This window comes from Mobula hypostoma, chromosome 1 (genome assembly GCF_963921235.1).
Source record: "Mobula hypostoma chromosome 1, sMobHyp1.1, whole genome shotgun sequence".
NCBI lineage: Eukaryota > Metazoa > Chordata > Chondrichthyes > Myliobatiformes > Myliobatidae > Mobula > Mobula hypostoma.
This window is the reverse complement of record NC_086097.1, coordinates 31,080,491-31,096,742: the sequence shown is the minus strand read 5'-3', so window position 1 is coordinate 31,096,742 and position 16,252 is coordinate 31,080,491. Positions and strand designations below refer to the sequence as shown.

Genomic DNA, 16,252 nt, shown 5'->3' with positions numbered 1-16,252 from the left:
ATTCATAGAAATTTTCATTCTCTCCCTTGCTCACTCTCATAACTTTTATTCTGGTTTATTATTGTCACATGTACCAAGAAACAGTGAAAAACAGCAGCACAGACATTCACAAGCAAACACAAATTAAGTAAGTCATAGGGTAGGTGTGAAAGGCGAAATATTGAAGGGGAACATTGGGGGGACTTCTTCACTCAGAGGGTGTTGCAAGTGTGGAATGAACTGCCAGCGGCAGTGATGGATGCAGGTTCTTTTACAACATTTAGAGAAATTTGGATAGGTACATGAATGGGAGGAATGGAGGGCCATGCTGAAGGTGTGGGTTGATGGGATGAGGCAAATTAACAGTCCAGTAAGGACTAGATGAGCCAAAAGGCCTGTTTCTGTGCTGCAATGCTTCACAACTCTAAACTTAAATTACGGCAAATTTTACAAGAAAAAAAACACAACTAGAACAAAAAAAGCATGGTCCATTTAATGCAAAGTGATCAAGTTGGTCATAATGTTGCTAAAATGTAGTGATTAGGGTTTAATAATTAATCCAGCACACTAAGCCATTATTAGGATCAAGGATCAACTTTATTCGCCATATACAGTTACCTGTGTTGGTCAGGGCACAACATGCAACAAAAAAACAACATAATTTAGCAATTATAAAGAATAAAGAATTATATAAAAATAAGGTTAGAGGTTAAAGTATGGATATGGAATAAAACGTGCATAAATACCAGTGATGTATTTACAATGTAAACAGCATTATAAAAAGTGGTTTATGGTGCAGTGCAGTGCAGTGATGGGGGTAATACATGTGTAGGTGGGGAGTCCAACAAGAATGGTTCATCAGATTGACTGCCAGGGAGAAGAAACTTGTTTTAAAAACCCTCTAGCGCTTTCCAGAAGGGAGCTTTTGGAAAATGCATTTTTGCAAAGTGGGCATTGTCTCCAATGATTTTTCCTGCCCACTTCTTTGTGTCAGACACATGCAAGTCCTGCAGTGATGGTAGACTGCAGCCAATGATCTTTTCTACTGACCTGCCAGCTTGCTGTGGTGGTGGTCTGTCTGTGAGAGGATGGTATACTAAATCAGCTCATACTGTCTGGTTTGGTACAACATCATCTCTCAATCTTCTCTCATAATATAGCTGGTCAGTTTGGTTTATTGTTGAACGTGAGCCAGATCCCACTGCTGTACTGTAGCGTAGTTCTCTTCATGTTACAGAAAGAATCTGAGACTGGAGTAGGCTAAGAAAGAGCCTTCTTAGAGTGGTTGCAGAACAGAGAATTTAAGCTGATCAGAAAAGTTCAGGGAATTTAGATCTTTGAAAAGTTTGGTAAGGTATCCTTTTTATTCACTTTATTCAAGGAAGTGGGCTTCACAGGTTGAGTCAACATTTAATTACCCATCTCTAATTGCCCTCAAGAAGGAGGCAGTGAGCTCCCTTCTTGATGGGAATGTTTTACCCTTAGAGATTCCAAAACTAAGAGCCAAATAAATAAGTTACAGATTTCCCCCGCCATCCGAAGGTGGAGCATTCCTATGAAACGGTTCGTAAGCCAGAATGTCGTAAAGCGAAGAAGCAATTACCATTTATTTATATGGGAAAATTTTGTGAGCGTTTGCAGACCCAAAAATAACCTACCAAATCATGCCAAATAACACATAAAACCTAAAATAACAGTAACATATAGTAAAAGCAGGAATGATATGATAAATACACAGCTTATATAAAGTAGAAATTCTTTTCCACAATCATTGCCTGAACTGTTCTCCGTAGCGAAAATCTCACACAAGCGCCGTCGGCAAAAACACAGCGCAAGCGCTCTCCAGTAACCTTTAAGCTATGAAGCTGCAAATCATACCAAATAACATGTAAAAATACACAGCCGATATAAAGTAGAAATAATGTATGTACAGTGTAGTATCACTTACCGGAATCGGGAAAGCACAGAGCACACTGATGGTCTGCTCACGGGCACGTGTTTAAGCAATGCCGGGGAGATTGCAGTTATAAATCCGGGGGAGAGCGGCTGCTTGGGGCGCGCGCTGCCTTTTATCGCGCGCTGGTTTTTTTGCGCACTGCTTTTTTCGTAACAGTGAAAACACCTTCTGTTAGCGAAAACAGGGTACTAATGTAGGTCTTTCGTAACAGTGAGGTTTTGTAAAGTGAACATTCGAAAAGCGGGGGACACCTGTAGTTATTCTTGAATCAGAATCAGGTTTATTATCATTGGCGTGTGTCGTGAAATTTATTAACTTAACAGCAGCAGTTCAATGTAATACATGATAATATAAAAAGAAAAAAGTAAGTGAATCAATTACAAGAAGTTCAATAGGTTTCAATTGGTACATTTAATGTCAGAGAATTGTATATAATATACATCCTGAAATTCTTTTTCTTCGCAATCATCCACGAAAAGCAGAGGAGTTCACCAAAGAATAAATGATGGTTAAATGTTAGAACCCCAAAACCCCCCCAGCTCCCCTATGCATAAACAGCAGTAAAGTGATGACCCCCCCCACCAGCAAAAAAGCATCTGCACCCTCCACCGAGCACTCAAGCGTGCAGCAAAGCATCAATAAAGACACAGACTTGCAGTACCCCAAAGACTATTCGTTCACCTGGTAATTTGACATACCACAGGCTCGCTCTGTCCCTAATAAGGGAAAAAGGGGTGTCCCCATTTCACAGCGCGAGGAGAGACATAACAAAACAACTTGCCAATTTATGGTGTTAAAAGTCTGTTGTATCACTTTTTCCGAGCTCTGTGCTGAAAGAACTCGGTTCCCTGGGCACGCAGCCAGCAGCCAGCTCGCTGCTTTCGATCTTCCATGTACTCCTATGACACACCAGTTTTCTGCAGCAGCACAGACCTCGAATCCGCCCATCTCCAGAGCCACAAAAGTCCAGCACCCTGACGGCACACTAGTCTTTCAGGCCGCGTCCTTGGCATATTGAAAAGCGGCAGGTCGTGAGGCTCTGAGAGCGGGTCCCATTCCCACAAAGAACCGAAGTCAGTGTGTATCTCCAGGTCAGGGTCTTCAGAAGAACCCTGAAAAGGAAAAAGAGAGATATTAAAGGTAGAAATAGAACTGTTTCCGAAGATGCAAGAAAAGGAGTCACCGTTAGGTGCCATCATCCTAAGCTCTGCCCTTCGTGTTCAGTATGCATATGTATATTAAATAGTTATATTTAAAAATAGTGCAAAACAGAAATAATATGTTTTTTAAAAAGTGAGGTGGTGGTTGTGGGTTCAGTGGCCATTTCAGAATCATATGGCAGAGGGGTAGAAGCTGTTCCTGAATTGCTGAATGTGTGCCTTCAAGCTTCTGTACCTCCTTCCTGACAGTAACAGTGAGGAGAGGGCATGTCCTGGCTGATGAGGTTCCTTAATAATGGACACCGCTCCTTGAAGATGTCCTGGATACTACGGAGGCTAGTACCCATGATTGAGCTGACTAATTTTACAACTTTCTGTAACTTCTTTCCCAGAGTAAGTCAAGGAGATTACATCAAGGATCAACTTTATTCGCCATATACATTTACATGTATTAGGGATTTACTGTGGTGTGTTGGTCAGGGCACAACATGCAACAAAAGACAACCTTCAACGATGATAAAGTAGAAGGAATTATACAAAAAATTGGAAGTTAGAGATTAAAGTACAGATATTGAATAAATGTGCATAAATACATTTATATCATCATGTATTTGCAATGTAAACAGAATAATATGTAGTGGACTAGAGTGTTCACAATGCATTACTAACTGGAATGGTTGATCATGGAGACCTTTATGAAAAATAACATAGATTGGTTTGGGAGGAAACTGGATATACACAAAAATAGAAGGATTACTGAGAGTGAGATGACATAAATTGGAGAAGATCGCCTGCGGAGCATCATCATGGTCTGTTTCACTGCTGTAAATCCATTGTAATTCTACGTGCCAATGGAATAGACAGCTGTCAAATCTGTACCTGCTTTTTACAGGTTCCACAATACCAATATGTGCAGCGTTTTCCACCCTCTGCAGAAACACAAGAAATTCTGCAAACGGTGAAAATCTTCAACAGCGCACATAAAATGCTGGAGGAACTTAGCAAGTCAGGCAGTATCTGTGGAAGGAAATGGACGGTCGGAGCTTTGGGCCCTAGCCCATTCATCTGATTGGTTCCATAATCTGCAGTCTCTTGTGTCTCCAGCTGCTTGCAGGAATTTGCTCTGAATAAACTGACTGCAGTTGTTCCTAAAGGAGTGATTAACTGCATTTCCAAAATGCGTCACAGTCTGTAAAACCCGTTGGGATGTCCTGCAGTTTTGAAAGGCTCTTTTGCAAACGTCCAGAAACTAATAATAACACTATATCTATTATCCAAGGTTGAAATAGAACCCTGTGGAGACTGGGACTCAAGCTGGGACTCTTTCAGTTTATATCACTCAGTAACTTACTAGACGTGGTCCTGAATCCATTAGGCAGAAGACGTAGGAGCTGAATTATGCCATTGAGCCTGCTCTGCCATTCCATCATGGCTGATTTATTTTCCCTCTCAACCCCATTCTCCTGCCTTTTCCTTTGACGCCCTTACTAATCAAGAACCTGTCCTCTGCTTTAAATATACTTTATGACTTGGGCTTCACAGCTCCACCGATTCACTACCCTCCAGCTAAAGAAATTCCTCTTCAACTCAGTTCTGAAGGCCTGCACTTGTATTCAGAGGCTGTACCCACTGGTCCTGGACTCTTCCACTATTGGAAACATTTGGATAAGGGGAACCAGAGGGGGAGCTTCTTTACTCAGAGGGTGGTGCGAGTGTGGAACGAGCTGTCAGAAAGAAGTGGTGGCTGCAGGTTCTACTGCAAAATGTAGGAGAAGTTTGGGTAAATACATGGATGGGAGGGGTATGGAAAGCTACAATCCGGTTGCAGGTTGGTGGGACTGGGCAGAATAACACGCTTCGCATGGACTGGATGGGTTGAGGAAGCTGTTCCTGTGCTCGCAGACTTGATGGGCTGAATATTTTATATCTTATGGTCTATGATTCTAATATTTAGTTGAAAGTGTTTTTCTCAGAAGGAGAGACTTTTAGGATCTGTCCTCAGGACTGTGAGCGTTTGCTGGTTGTTACACACTATGTACAGGGAATCCTGCTGTTCTGATTCAGTGCTCCAGGGAATCTGTCATGGAGGCAGGTTTGATCTGCAGAGAGAGAAGGGGACCGCACAGTATGATGAGATAATACCATTCAGTCTTGCTGTAGGGCTTCACTTAATCTTCCTCAGTTTTATCTTTCTCCCAGTTGTTAGATTCTGTACTTCTACAGAAAGTGTTCAGCAATCTGTGCGATTGATGGATTCTTTAAGTAACTTCCTTACCTTAGGGGCAATAAACAAGTCACTGCAGCAACTCTGTGGAGCACTCAGCATATGTGGAAGCAAAGGTTTAGTCAATAGATGCTGATGCTGGGTCTCCATAGATGCTGCTTGGCATTCTGGCTGGTTTAATCACTGCCTGGTATGGAGGCTCCAATGCACAGGATTGGAAAAACCTGCAGAGGGTTGTAAACTCAGCCGGCTCCATCACGGTACAACCCTTCCCACTATCATGGACAACCTCAAGAGGCTGTGTCTCTAAAAGGTGGCATCCATTTTAAAGACCCTCACGATCTGGGACATGGCCTCCTCTGATTGCCCCATCATGGTGGAGTTACAGGAGCCTGAAGACCCACACTTAATGATTCAACAACAGCTTCTTCCCCTTCACAATCAGATTTCTGAACAGTCCATGAGCACTACCTCATTATTTCTTCTTTTTGCACTATTTATTTGTGTGATCATTTTATATATTTGTACTGCTCTACTGTTGCAAAACAAAAAAAACACATAATCTAAGTCAGTGATAATAATTGTGAATCTGATTCTCAGTTTATTATAAGCTCCAGATTCCAGAATCTGTCACCTTTTTTTTTTACCTATGTAGTCTAGGATCTGGCATCGGTTTAGCAATAATGCATAAACGCACTGGGAAGGTGTACAGGAGATTTAACAAGATAAACGACTGGGGGATCTGCAATTATTTACTCTGGAAAGTGGCAAATGGTAATGACAGGTAGCATAGTGTAGATACTGAGGCTGTGTTCTCTGGTCCTAGACTTGCAAGGTACCAAAATCAGGGACACAAATGTAAATATCTAACGTAAATTTGTTGGGGAATCCAGAGGCTCGAACCAAAACATTGACAATTAAGGATTAGCTTTATTTGTCACTTGTACATCGAAGCATGCAGTGAAATGTGTTGTTTATATCAACAACCAGCATCGTCCGAAGCTGTGCCAAGTGCAGCCCACGTGTCGCCACGCTTCCCGCGTCAACATAACATGCCCACAACTTTCTAACTCTAATCTGTATGCGTTTGGAATATGGGGGGAAACCGGAGCACCCGGAGGTAACCCACATGGTCACAGGGAGAATGTACAAACTCCCGACAGACAGCAGCTGGAATCGAACCTGCATTGTTGGCACTGTATAGTGTTACACTATGCTATCATATGCTGCTCACCCTCGTGAGTTCCTCCAGCAGATTGATTATGGCTCCAGATTCCAGTATCTGCACTCTCTTGTCACAGGCCCTTCAGTCCACCCTGTCTATGATAACCCTTTTGCCAAGCGACACTCATCCTATTTGCCCAGATTAGGATCATATCCTTCTGTGCTTTGTCCAATGTAAATGCCTCTTAAACATGTCCTCCTCTGGCAGGGTTTGTGATCTCTCTTTCTCATAGAAAAATGTCGTCAGAGCTTTTGAATATTCTTGAAGCAGAGCTGGGTAGAATCTTGATAAGTTGTAGGGTGGGGCTCAAGGATAACAGATAGGCAGGAATACAGAATTGAAATTTCAGTCAGATCAACCATGAACTTGTAACCAGGTAATCATTCCTCTCAAGAACATGTTTGGATACTTTTGGAGGGGTGAGGGAGGGGTTGACCCAACAGAGGAAAGCCACAGCAGTTGGGTCTCTGGCACTGAGTCTGGCTCTTTGGCTCATCAGGGAAGAAGGGGAAAAGAGGCAAGGTGAATAGGAAATTCATTGGTTAAGAGAACAGAAAGGATGTTCTGTGGACGAGAACAAGATCATCAGATTGTATGTTGCCTCTCGGGTATCAGGGCAGGGACATCTCAGATCAAGTCCATAGCATTCTTAAGTGGGTGGGTGAGTGGCCAGAGTGTGGTCTATATTGGTACCAGTGACATTGGTAGGTAGGAAGGGGGATAAGGTCCAGCAAAGTGAGTTCATGGAGTTAGGTGCTTAGTTAAAGGACAGGATCTCCAGGGTGGTGATCTCAGGATTGTTACCCGTGCCACATCTAGTCAGGCCAGAAATAGGAAGATAATGCTGTTTAACATGTGGCTAAAGAGGTGGTTCAGGAGAAAGTGAGTCAATGTCTACTTTATACCTTCATCAGAAAAGATAATGCTGATGGGAGTCAAGCAAGTGTTGAGTGGGAGAGGGGAGTGGGGACTGCAGGGAAGGAGGTTTGCATGATGCTGAGAAATTAGCTCCAGTGTCTTGTCTCTGTGATGTAAGGTTTAGTTCAGCTCCAGGAATACATGTTTGTAAGATGCTGACATTTTGGAAAGAACATTTTGAGTGGACACCATGGTCAACATGGACCCATTGTGCCGAAGGGCCTTTATCTGGGCTGCTTTGCTCTGTAACCTACATCTAACACAGGATCAGTATGGTCAGGTTCGATGTTTGATGGAGCCCATGATGGTGCTGGAATGAGCCTTGGATCTACAGAAAGTGGTTGGCACTGCCCAGTCCATCACAGGCAAAGCCCTCGCCATCACTGGGCACATTTTCAAGCTGCACTGCTACAAGAAAGCAGTATCTGTCATCAAGGACCTCAACCATTCAGGCCATCTCTCTTCTCACTACCACCATTGGGCAGAAGGTACAAGAGCCTGAGGTCACACCACCAGGTTCAGGAACAGTTACTACCCTTCAACCATCAAGTGCCTGAACCAGCATGGATAACTTCACTCACCTCAAATTTGAACTGATTCCACAACCCATGACTTTTGAGGTCTTTACAACTCATGTTCTCAGTATTATCTTTTATTTGCACAATTTGTCTTCTTTTGCACATTGGTTTTTGTTGGTCTAGATAGATAGATAATTTTTTCTTTGATGTAGACTTTGGATATTAATATAATGATGTAATGCTGATTCCTGGTATGACAGGAATGAGACTTTGGGTAAAAAAGGGGCACCCAAATGTTGGCTTTAGATGAATTGTTGAGTTGGTGCAGAGGTGCAGGTACGGAGGGGAGTGGTGTGCGGAACCCCTGGGTGCCATTAAACCATCCCTGTCCGATATTCTAATTTTGAACAAATGAAACAGCACGAATTTCTAGCCTGAGCGATGAGCTGCAATTTTTCATCATTCGTTGGACTTGGATGGTGTAGAATTTCTGCTACGCTTCTAATTCAAAGTCAAGGTCAAGTTCATTGTCATCTGCATAAGTCCGTGCAGGCACAGGTACAGTGAAATGTTTGTAGCAGTGTCACAGGCACAGGGCATCAGATAATCAGCATGCACAAGACAAATATAAATTCAGATTGGAGTTTCAGATTAAGATTTATTTATCACATGTACATTGAAACATACAGTGTATTGTGTCATTTGCGTTAACAACCAACACACCCAAGGACATGCTGGGGACAGCCCGCAAGTGTCACCACACTTTCCGGCGCCAACACAGCATGCCCACCGTGCTTGGCAGAACAACACAGAACACAGCAAGTGACAAAACTGCAACAGATACACAAGTCTTGTTCCTCCTTCCCTCCCTCACACATACACACAAACAGTCCTCCAACCTCAGGACAGGCCTACATTAAATTAAACCTAAATTATTCATGGTTTTACAAGAAAACACAATTAGAACAAAAATATCAAGTGTACTTTAGTGCAAAATGGCCATAGTGTTGCTAAAACTGTAGTGATTGGGTTTAGTTCATTTATTCAAGAACAGAATATTTGGAGGGAAGGAGTTGTTCTTGGACCTAGTGTTGTGGAAGCTCATGTTTCTGTCCCTCCTGCCAAATGGTAGCTGTGAGAAAATGGCATGGCCTGGATGGGGGGGGGGGGAGGTCCTTAATGATGGACATTGCTTTCTTGAGGCAGCATCTTCTGTGATACCACCAGTAGTGGGCAGGGATGTGCCCGTGATGTATTGGGAAGGGTCCACTACTCACTGCAACTTCTTATGTTCCTGTGCATTTGCATTGCTGTACCAGACCATGCCACAATCAGTCAGGAGACTTTCAACAGAACATCTGCAGAAGTTTGTTAAAGTGATTCCCTTCTGACCTTTGTTATAGGTTGTCTCAGGTTTTTGTTTTAGCGTGTCGCACCAGACAGTCAGCCATTCTTGTCTGGCGCGTGGTGTCAGGATTGGTCTCCTTTCGGATTAACCGGGTCACAATATGAACGTTCCTGTCTCAACCCTTTTTTTACGAGGCCGAGTGGCTAGCTCGACGCTCAACCCAGCACGGATGGAAAGCGTGCTCGGGGGGCGGGGGGGGTGACTGGGATTTGAACTCTGGAGCCTTTGCTCCGGAGTCTGGCGCTGATGCTGTTGCGCCACCAGCCGGCCGTCTCAGGTCATTTGTCTGCATTAATGAGTCTGGAGTCACGGATGGACTAGAGTGGTGAGGATGGTAAATTTCCTCCCCTGTAGGACATTAAAAGAAGCAATGGGGGGGGGGTGGTTTATAACAATCTGAGACTATCTCTTAATTCCAGACTGATTTAATTATTTGAGCTCCCTTGATGAAGTTCATATCCACATCATCGGATCAGTAGTCAAAGCCTTTGTTTGCTTGTCCAGCAGCTTCAGCACAGTGTTACCATAACCCTGTTCTAGCTGTGGTTTGAAAAAACCGGACTGGTTCTCCCTTTCTGAGGAAATCCCCCTCAGGCAGGGTCAGTCTGCACTTTAATGAGGCCACTTAAAACACCCAGCTCTTCAAAAAACAAAAGTTTCAGTCCTGTGGATGGGGTTTCAAAACAAGGCGAGGTGCATTGTACCAGCAGCTGCTTGATGGCTGTGTTCAATTATTGTGTTATCTCAGTGCTGTCCCCCGGAGCGAAGACCCAAAGGGAGAATTTGGATTATTTCACCTGCTCCAAGTTCACCTCCATTACAACCCACTCACTAAAGCAGGGTCACATCTAATAGAAACATTGGAGTAGTGAAAGACTCACTGTGCACTTGCTGAGAATTCTTGCAGAACAAGAGGAGCCCTTTCTGTTTCATTCTAATAATATGTTTATCATTTTAAATTTGGATATTTGAACAATTAGAATACACTGATTGTTGGCTAGAAACTGGCAAGAATATTGTACATTGTCGATGAGCAGAAGTATTATGACTAATACAAAGTGATTGGAGGAAAATATAGAGGGGGCGTCAAAGGTAAGTTCTTTACACAGAGAGTGGTTGGTGCATGAAACACCTTGCTAGAGGTAATGGTAGTGGCAGGTACATTAAAAACATTTAAGAAACTCTTAGATAGGCACATGGAATAGAGATACATTGGGCGGGGGGGTTCTGTAGGAGGGAAGGGTTAGATTGATCTTCGAGCAGGTTAAAAGGTCAGCACAATATCGTGAGCTGAAGGGCCTTACTGTGCTGTGATGTTTAATGTTCTGTAAGTAAAGAGAACTTTTGGTTCATTGGCCTTCATAACTCCACCCTTAATCTCATTACCTCGTTTCTCTTTTAACCTGCCTCTTAGACCAAGCCTTTATCTGATTCAGTGCCTACTAACACTCCTCAAAAGCTCCTGGGCTTGTTCGGAGATAATACGTAAGTAAAGCACACAAAATGCTGCAGGATGTCAGCAGGTCAGGCAGCATCTATGGAGATGGATAAACAGTTGACACTCCCGGTGGAGACCCTTCATCAGGACCTATCATCGCCATGAAGGGTCTCAGCCCGAAATGCTAACTGTTTATTCCCCTCCGTAGATGCTATCTGATCTGCTGAGTTCCTCTAGTATTTCACTTGTGTTGCTCACGATTTCCAGTATCTGCAGAATCTCTTGAGTTTATTCTTTTTAGCCTCTCCTAACCTCCTCTTGTAATATTGTTGCTCATTGTTAAGAAAGCCAAGATTATGTCAATCAGCCCTATTAACTTTGTGCTAATAAATGGAAAGGAAGTGGAAGCAGTGACAGATTTTGTCTTCCTCGGTTCAAAGATTTCTATAGATGGTAAATGCAGCCACAAAATTAAATGGCGCTTACTTCTGGGATGGGCAGCAATGGCAAATTTAGATAAAATACTGAAGAGCAGAGACATAACATTGGCTACAAAGATCCGTGTAGTCAAGTCTATGATATTTCCGGTTCTGATGTATGGCTGTGAGAGCTGGACTATTAGTAAGGCTGAATACAAAAGAATTGATGCTTTTGAACTTGGATGCTGGAGAAAGTTGAAGAAATGCAGCCTTACTGCTTACTAGGAGGCTTGATTATGAAACATAGGTAACCTACAGCATAATACAGGCCCTTTGGCCCACAAAGCTGTGCCAAATATGTCCTTACCTTAGAAATTGCCTGGGTTACCCGCCCTCTATTTTTCTAAGCTCCATGTACCTATCCAGGAGTCTCTTAAAAGACCCTATCATAACCACCTCCACCACCATCGCTGGCAGCTCATTCCACGTACTCACCACTCTCTACGTTAAAAAACTTACCACTAACCTCTCCTTTGTATCTACTTCCAAGCACCTTAAAACTGTGCCCTCTTGTGCTAGCCATCTCAGCCCTGGGAAAAAGCCTCTGACTATCTACACAATCAATGCTTCTCATCATCTTGTACACCTCTATCAGGTCACCTCTCATCCTCTGTCGCTCCAAGGAGAAAAGGCCGAGTTCACTCAACCTGTTCGCATAAGGCATGCTCTCCAATCCAGGCAACCTCCTTGTAAATCTCCTCTGCATCCGTTCTCTGATTTCCACATCCTTCCTGTAGTGAGGAGACCAGAACTGAGCACATTACTCCACGTGGGATCTGACCAGGGTCCTATGTATCTGCAACATTACCTCTTGGTTCTTAAACTCAATCCCACGATTGATGAAGGACAATGCACCATATACCTTCTTAACCACAGAGTCAATATGTGCAGCAGCTTTGAGTGTCCTATGGACTCAGACCACAAGCTCCCGCTGATCCTCCACACTGCCAAGAGTCTTACCATTAAAACTATATTCTGCCATCATATTTGACCTACCAAAATGAACCACCTTACACTTATCTGGGTTGGACTCCATCTACCACTTTTCAGTCCAGTGTTGCATCCTATCAGAGTTCCACTGTAACCTCTGACAGCCCTCCACACTATCCACAACACCCCCAACCTTTGTGTCATCAGCAAATTTACTAACCCATCCCTCCACTTCCTCATCCAGGCCATTTGTAAAAATCACAAAGAGTAGAGGTCCCAGAACAGATCCCTGAGGCACACCACTGGTCACCGACCTCCATGCAGAATATGACCCGTCTACAACCACTCTTTGCCTTCTTGTGGGCAAGCCAGTTCTGGATCCACAAAGCAATGTCTCCTTGGATCCCATGCCTCCTTACTTTCTCAATAAGCCTTGCATGGGGTATCATCAAATGCTTTGCTGAAATCCATATACACTACATCTACTGCTCTACTTTCATCAATGTGTTTAGTCACAACCTCAAAAAATTCAATCAGGCTCGTAAGGTACAAACTGCCTTTGACAAAGCCACGCTGACTATTCCTATTCATATTATGCCTCTTCAAATGTTCATAAATCCTGCCTCTCAGGATCTTTTCCATCAACTTACCAATCACTGAAGTAAGATAGAAGTTCAAATATTTTGGCCACATCATGAGAAGACAGGATTCCTTGGAGAAGACTCTCATGTTAGGTAAAACAGAAGGTAAGACGAGGATGACAGAAGCTACGATGCATAGATAATATTACTCAGACCTTGGGTGATCTTAGAGAGGCAGTTTCCAACAAGAAGGCTTGGTGTGCAGGACTCCGTGAGGTCACGGAGAGTCAGAATTGTCTTAACGACTGCACAACAACAACCTCCTGTTTGACTAAACCTTTATCTGATTAAGTGTTTACTGACTCTCCTTGAAAGTTCCGGGGTTTATTCAGAGATCATATCTAAGTATGGTACATAAAGGTGACTTGATAGATGTGTACAAGATGATAAGAGGCATAGATAGAGTGGACAGCCAGAGATAACCTTCCCCAGAGCAGGAATGGATAATACAAGAAGGGGAGATAATTTTAAGCTGGTTGGAGGAATGTATGGGGGGGAGCATCAGAAATAGTTTTCTTTTACACAAAGAGTGGCAGATATGTGGAACTCCCTGCCAGGGGTGGTGGTAGAGGCAGATACATTAGGCACATGGATATTAGAAGCATAAAGGGCTATATAGGAGGGAAGGATTAAATTGATCTTAGAGGATGTTAAAATATTGGAAAAACATCGTGAGCTGAAGGGCCTGGACTGTGCTGTACTGCTGTGTGTTCAATGTAGTACAAAAGTAAATATTGCTTCTGAACCGGGCCAGAGAGCCGAGCACATAAGGGGCACCTTATGCACTGAAAATGTTGTTTATTCTCTCTCCTCACAGGAGCCGATCCTCAGAAAGGTGAACTTGACCTGAATGGGATTGATGACCAGGAAATCGATAGGGTAAGCTCATTGTGCAGTCATTATTACTGGGAAATATGAGATTGTAGATCACCTGCTGTACTAAAAGAAAGGACTAAACAATAACACTTCTCTAGCCATCTGCACCATCGAATTGTTCAGAATCTGGTTTCAATCCTGTAATCACATTTGATGGTTTCTCTTTTCTTTTTGTAGGCGCTCTTTTGGGAGAGGTAACTTTATATAATAGTTTATTGTTACTGGTGAAACTACTGTGGAACTAAGTAGTGTGGGCAGGTTGTTGGCTTTTCAGCTTTGGAAGCTAGATCATAGTGCATTTTAGGGAGATGGCCACACTTTCCCCGCAGCCGCTCTCTGACCTGAGCTTAGTACCTCACCTGTATGACTAATACAGCACGGACACAGGTCATTTGACCCAACTGATCCATGCCGGCTAACGTAGTCCCATTTAGTCCGTATCCCACTAAACCTATGCAAAGAAGTTGCCCCTCAGGTTGATTTTTAAATCTCTGGTTTTAAACCTCTAATTTTTTATTCTCCAAACCCCGAGAAAAAGACTAAGTGCATTCACCCTGTCTGTGCCCCTCATGATTTTATTCACCTCTTTGGGATCACCTCCCAGTCTTCTACATTTCGAGGGATAAAGGCCTATCCTGTGTAACCTCTCCTCTAGTCCTAGCAACATTCTCATAAATCTCTGCCCTGGGAGTTATTAGGACAAACTTTGCTTTGGATGTTCTTTCTATTAAAGATGCTTTAGAATCATATATCTTTTTAATGGCACAAGAGGCTATTCAGCCCTCTGAGTCTACATTGGCACTGAGAAAAGCAATCAGTCTTCCCTTTCCTTGTAAGCCTGCAGATTGTTCTCCCTTGAGTGTCCATCCATCCAATTCTGTACTGTAGAAATGTATTGAACTATGAGTTCAGGATGCACAGTGGTTTGCACCTTCTGTAGGCTAAGCATGCATAAGAGTCAATCAGTGGAGGCATTATTTCTTCCCCCCTCTGATCTCTCTCTTTTCATTCCCCTCTGGTTCCCCTTCTCTTCTCCTAACCTGCCCATCACATCCCTTTGGTTTCCTCTTTCTTCCCTTTATTCCATGGTCCACTGTTCTCTCTATCATATTTCTTCTTCTTTAGCTCTTCACTTCTTCCACCTATCTCAGTTCATTCCCACACTTCCACCCACCCACCTTCCCCCTCATCTTGTTTCCCCCATCACCTGCCAGCTTGTACTCCTCCCTATCACCTACCTTCTTATTCTGGCTTTTACTCCCTTTCTTTCCAGTCCTGATTAAGAATCTTAGCCTGAAACATCAACTGTTTATTCACCTCCAGAGTTTCTGCCTGACCTGCTGAGTTCCTCCAGCATTTTTTGTGTGCTGCTCTGGATTCCCCGCATCTTCAGAATCTCTTGTCTTTATGTTAGTACATCATGCACATGAAAAGTTGGGAATGAACACAGTCACTGTGTAACTGCAATTTTCCTCTGAGGTTGATTATTTTCTTAATTGAAATGGGATTGTCTAGCACAGATAAACTGTGCTGCAGTTTCCAGGCCAAGGTTTAAGAGTGGGCTCTGGTCATGGAAATGAGGACCTTGAACCATATCTGGGGCACAGTAGAGAAGATGGCCAAGGACAGAAGAGATGGAGGACTTTCATTGCTGCCCTAAACAGCAGCAGCAAAACAGGCAGCAACTAACCAGTCATGGAGCCGTACAAGATGCCTGTGGCTGCCTGGGATCAGGGAATACAGATCCATAGTTACTTGAAAGTGACACCACAAATATATAGGGCTGTATAAAGAGCTTTTGGTATTTTGGCTTTCAGAAATCGGAGTACTGAATACATGGAGTTGGGATGCTATACTGAATTCTATTAAACATTGGTGAGGCCATAAGTAGAGTAATATGTGCAGTTCTGGTCACCTACCTACAGGAGAGATATCAATAAGGTTGAAAGAGTATAGAGAAAATTTACAAGGATGTTGCCAGAACTTGAGGACCTGAGTTATAGGGAAAGGTTGAATAGGTTAGGACTTTATTCCCTGGAGTGTAGGGGAATGGGGGGTGATTTGATAAAGGTTTACCAAATAATGAAGGGTATAGATAGGGTAAATGCAAACTGGCTTTCTTTACATTGAGATTAGGTGAGACTAGAACTAGAGGTCTTGGGTTAAGGGTGGAGTGTGAAATATTTAAGAGGAACTTGAGGAAGAACATCTTCACCCAGAGGGTGGTGCAAATGTGGAATGAGCTGCCAACCGAAGTGGTGGATACAGATTTAGTTGTAACATTAAAAGATGTTTAAGTCCATGGGTGGGAGGGTTACAGAGGTCTAGGGTCCAGGTGCAAGTCGATGGGACTAGGCAGAATAATAGCTCAGCACAGACTAGATAGGCTGAAGGGCCTGTTTCTGTGTTAGAGTGCTCTATGACAAGTTCTCATTGATCTGCCAAAGAGCAGCGCCATGTGTGTCTTTCTCTGAGCCGCACTGAAGGTTTGGTGGTCAG

The 16,252-nt window shown here is 43.3% G+C and overlaps 1 protein-coding gene across 2 annotated transcripts in view; it reads left to right on the top strand.

Annotated features, from left to right (window-relative positions):
• brf1b (BRF1 RNA polymerase III transcription initiation factor subunit b) overlaps positions 1-16,252 on the top strand; it is a 459,400-nt gene that overhangs the window by 346,043 nt on the left and 97,105 nt on the right. For both annotated transcript variants that reach the window (XM_063045501.1, XM_063045512.1), the window contains one exon: positions 13,695-13,756. In XM_063045501.1, the coding sequence (XP_062901571.1) occupies positions 13,695-13,756 (62 nt within the window). The remainder of the gene's footprint in view (positions 1-13,694; positions 13,757-16,252) is intronic.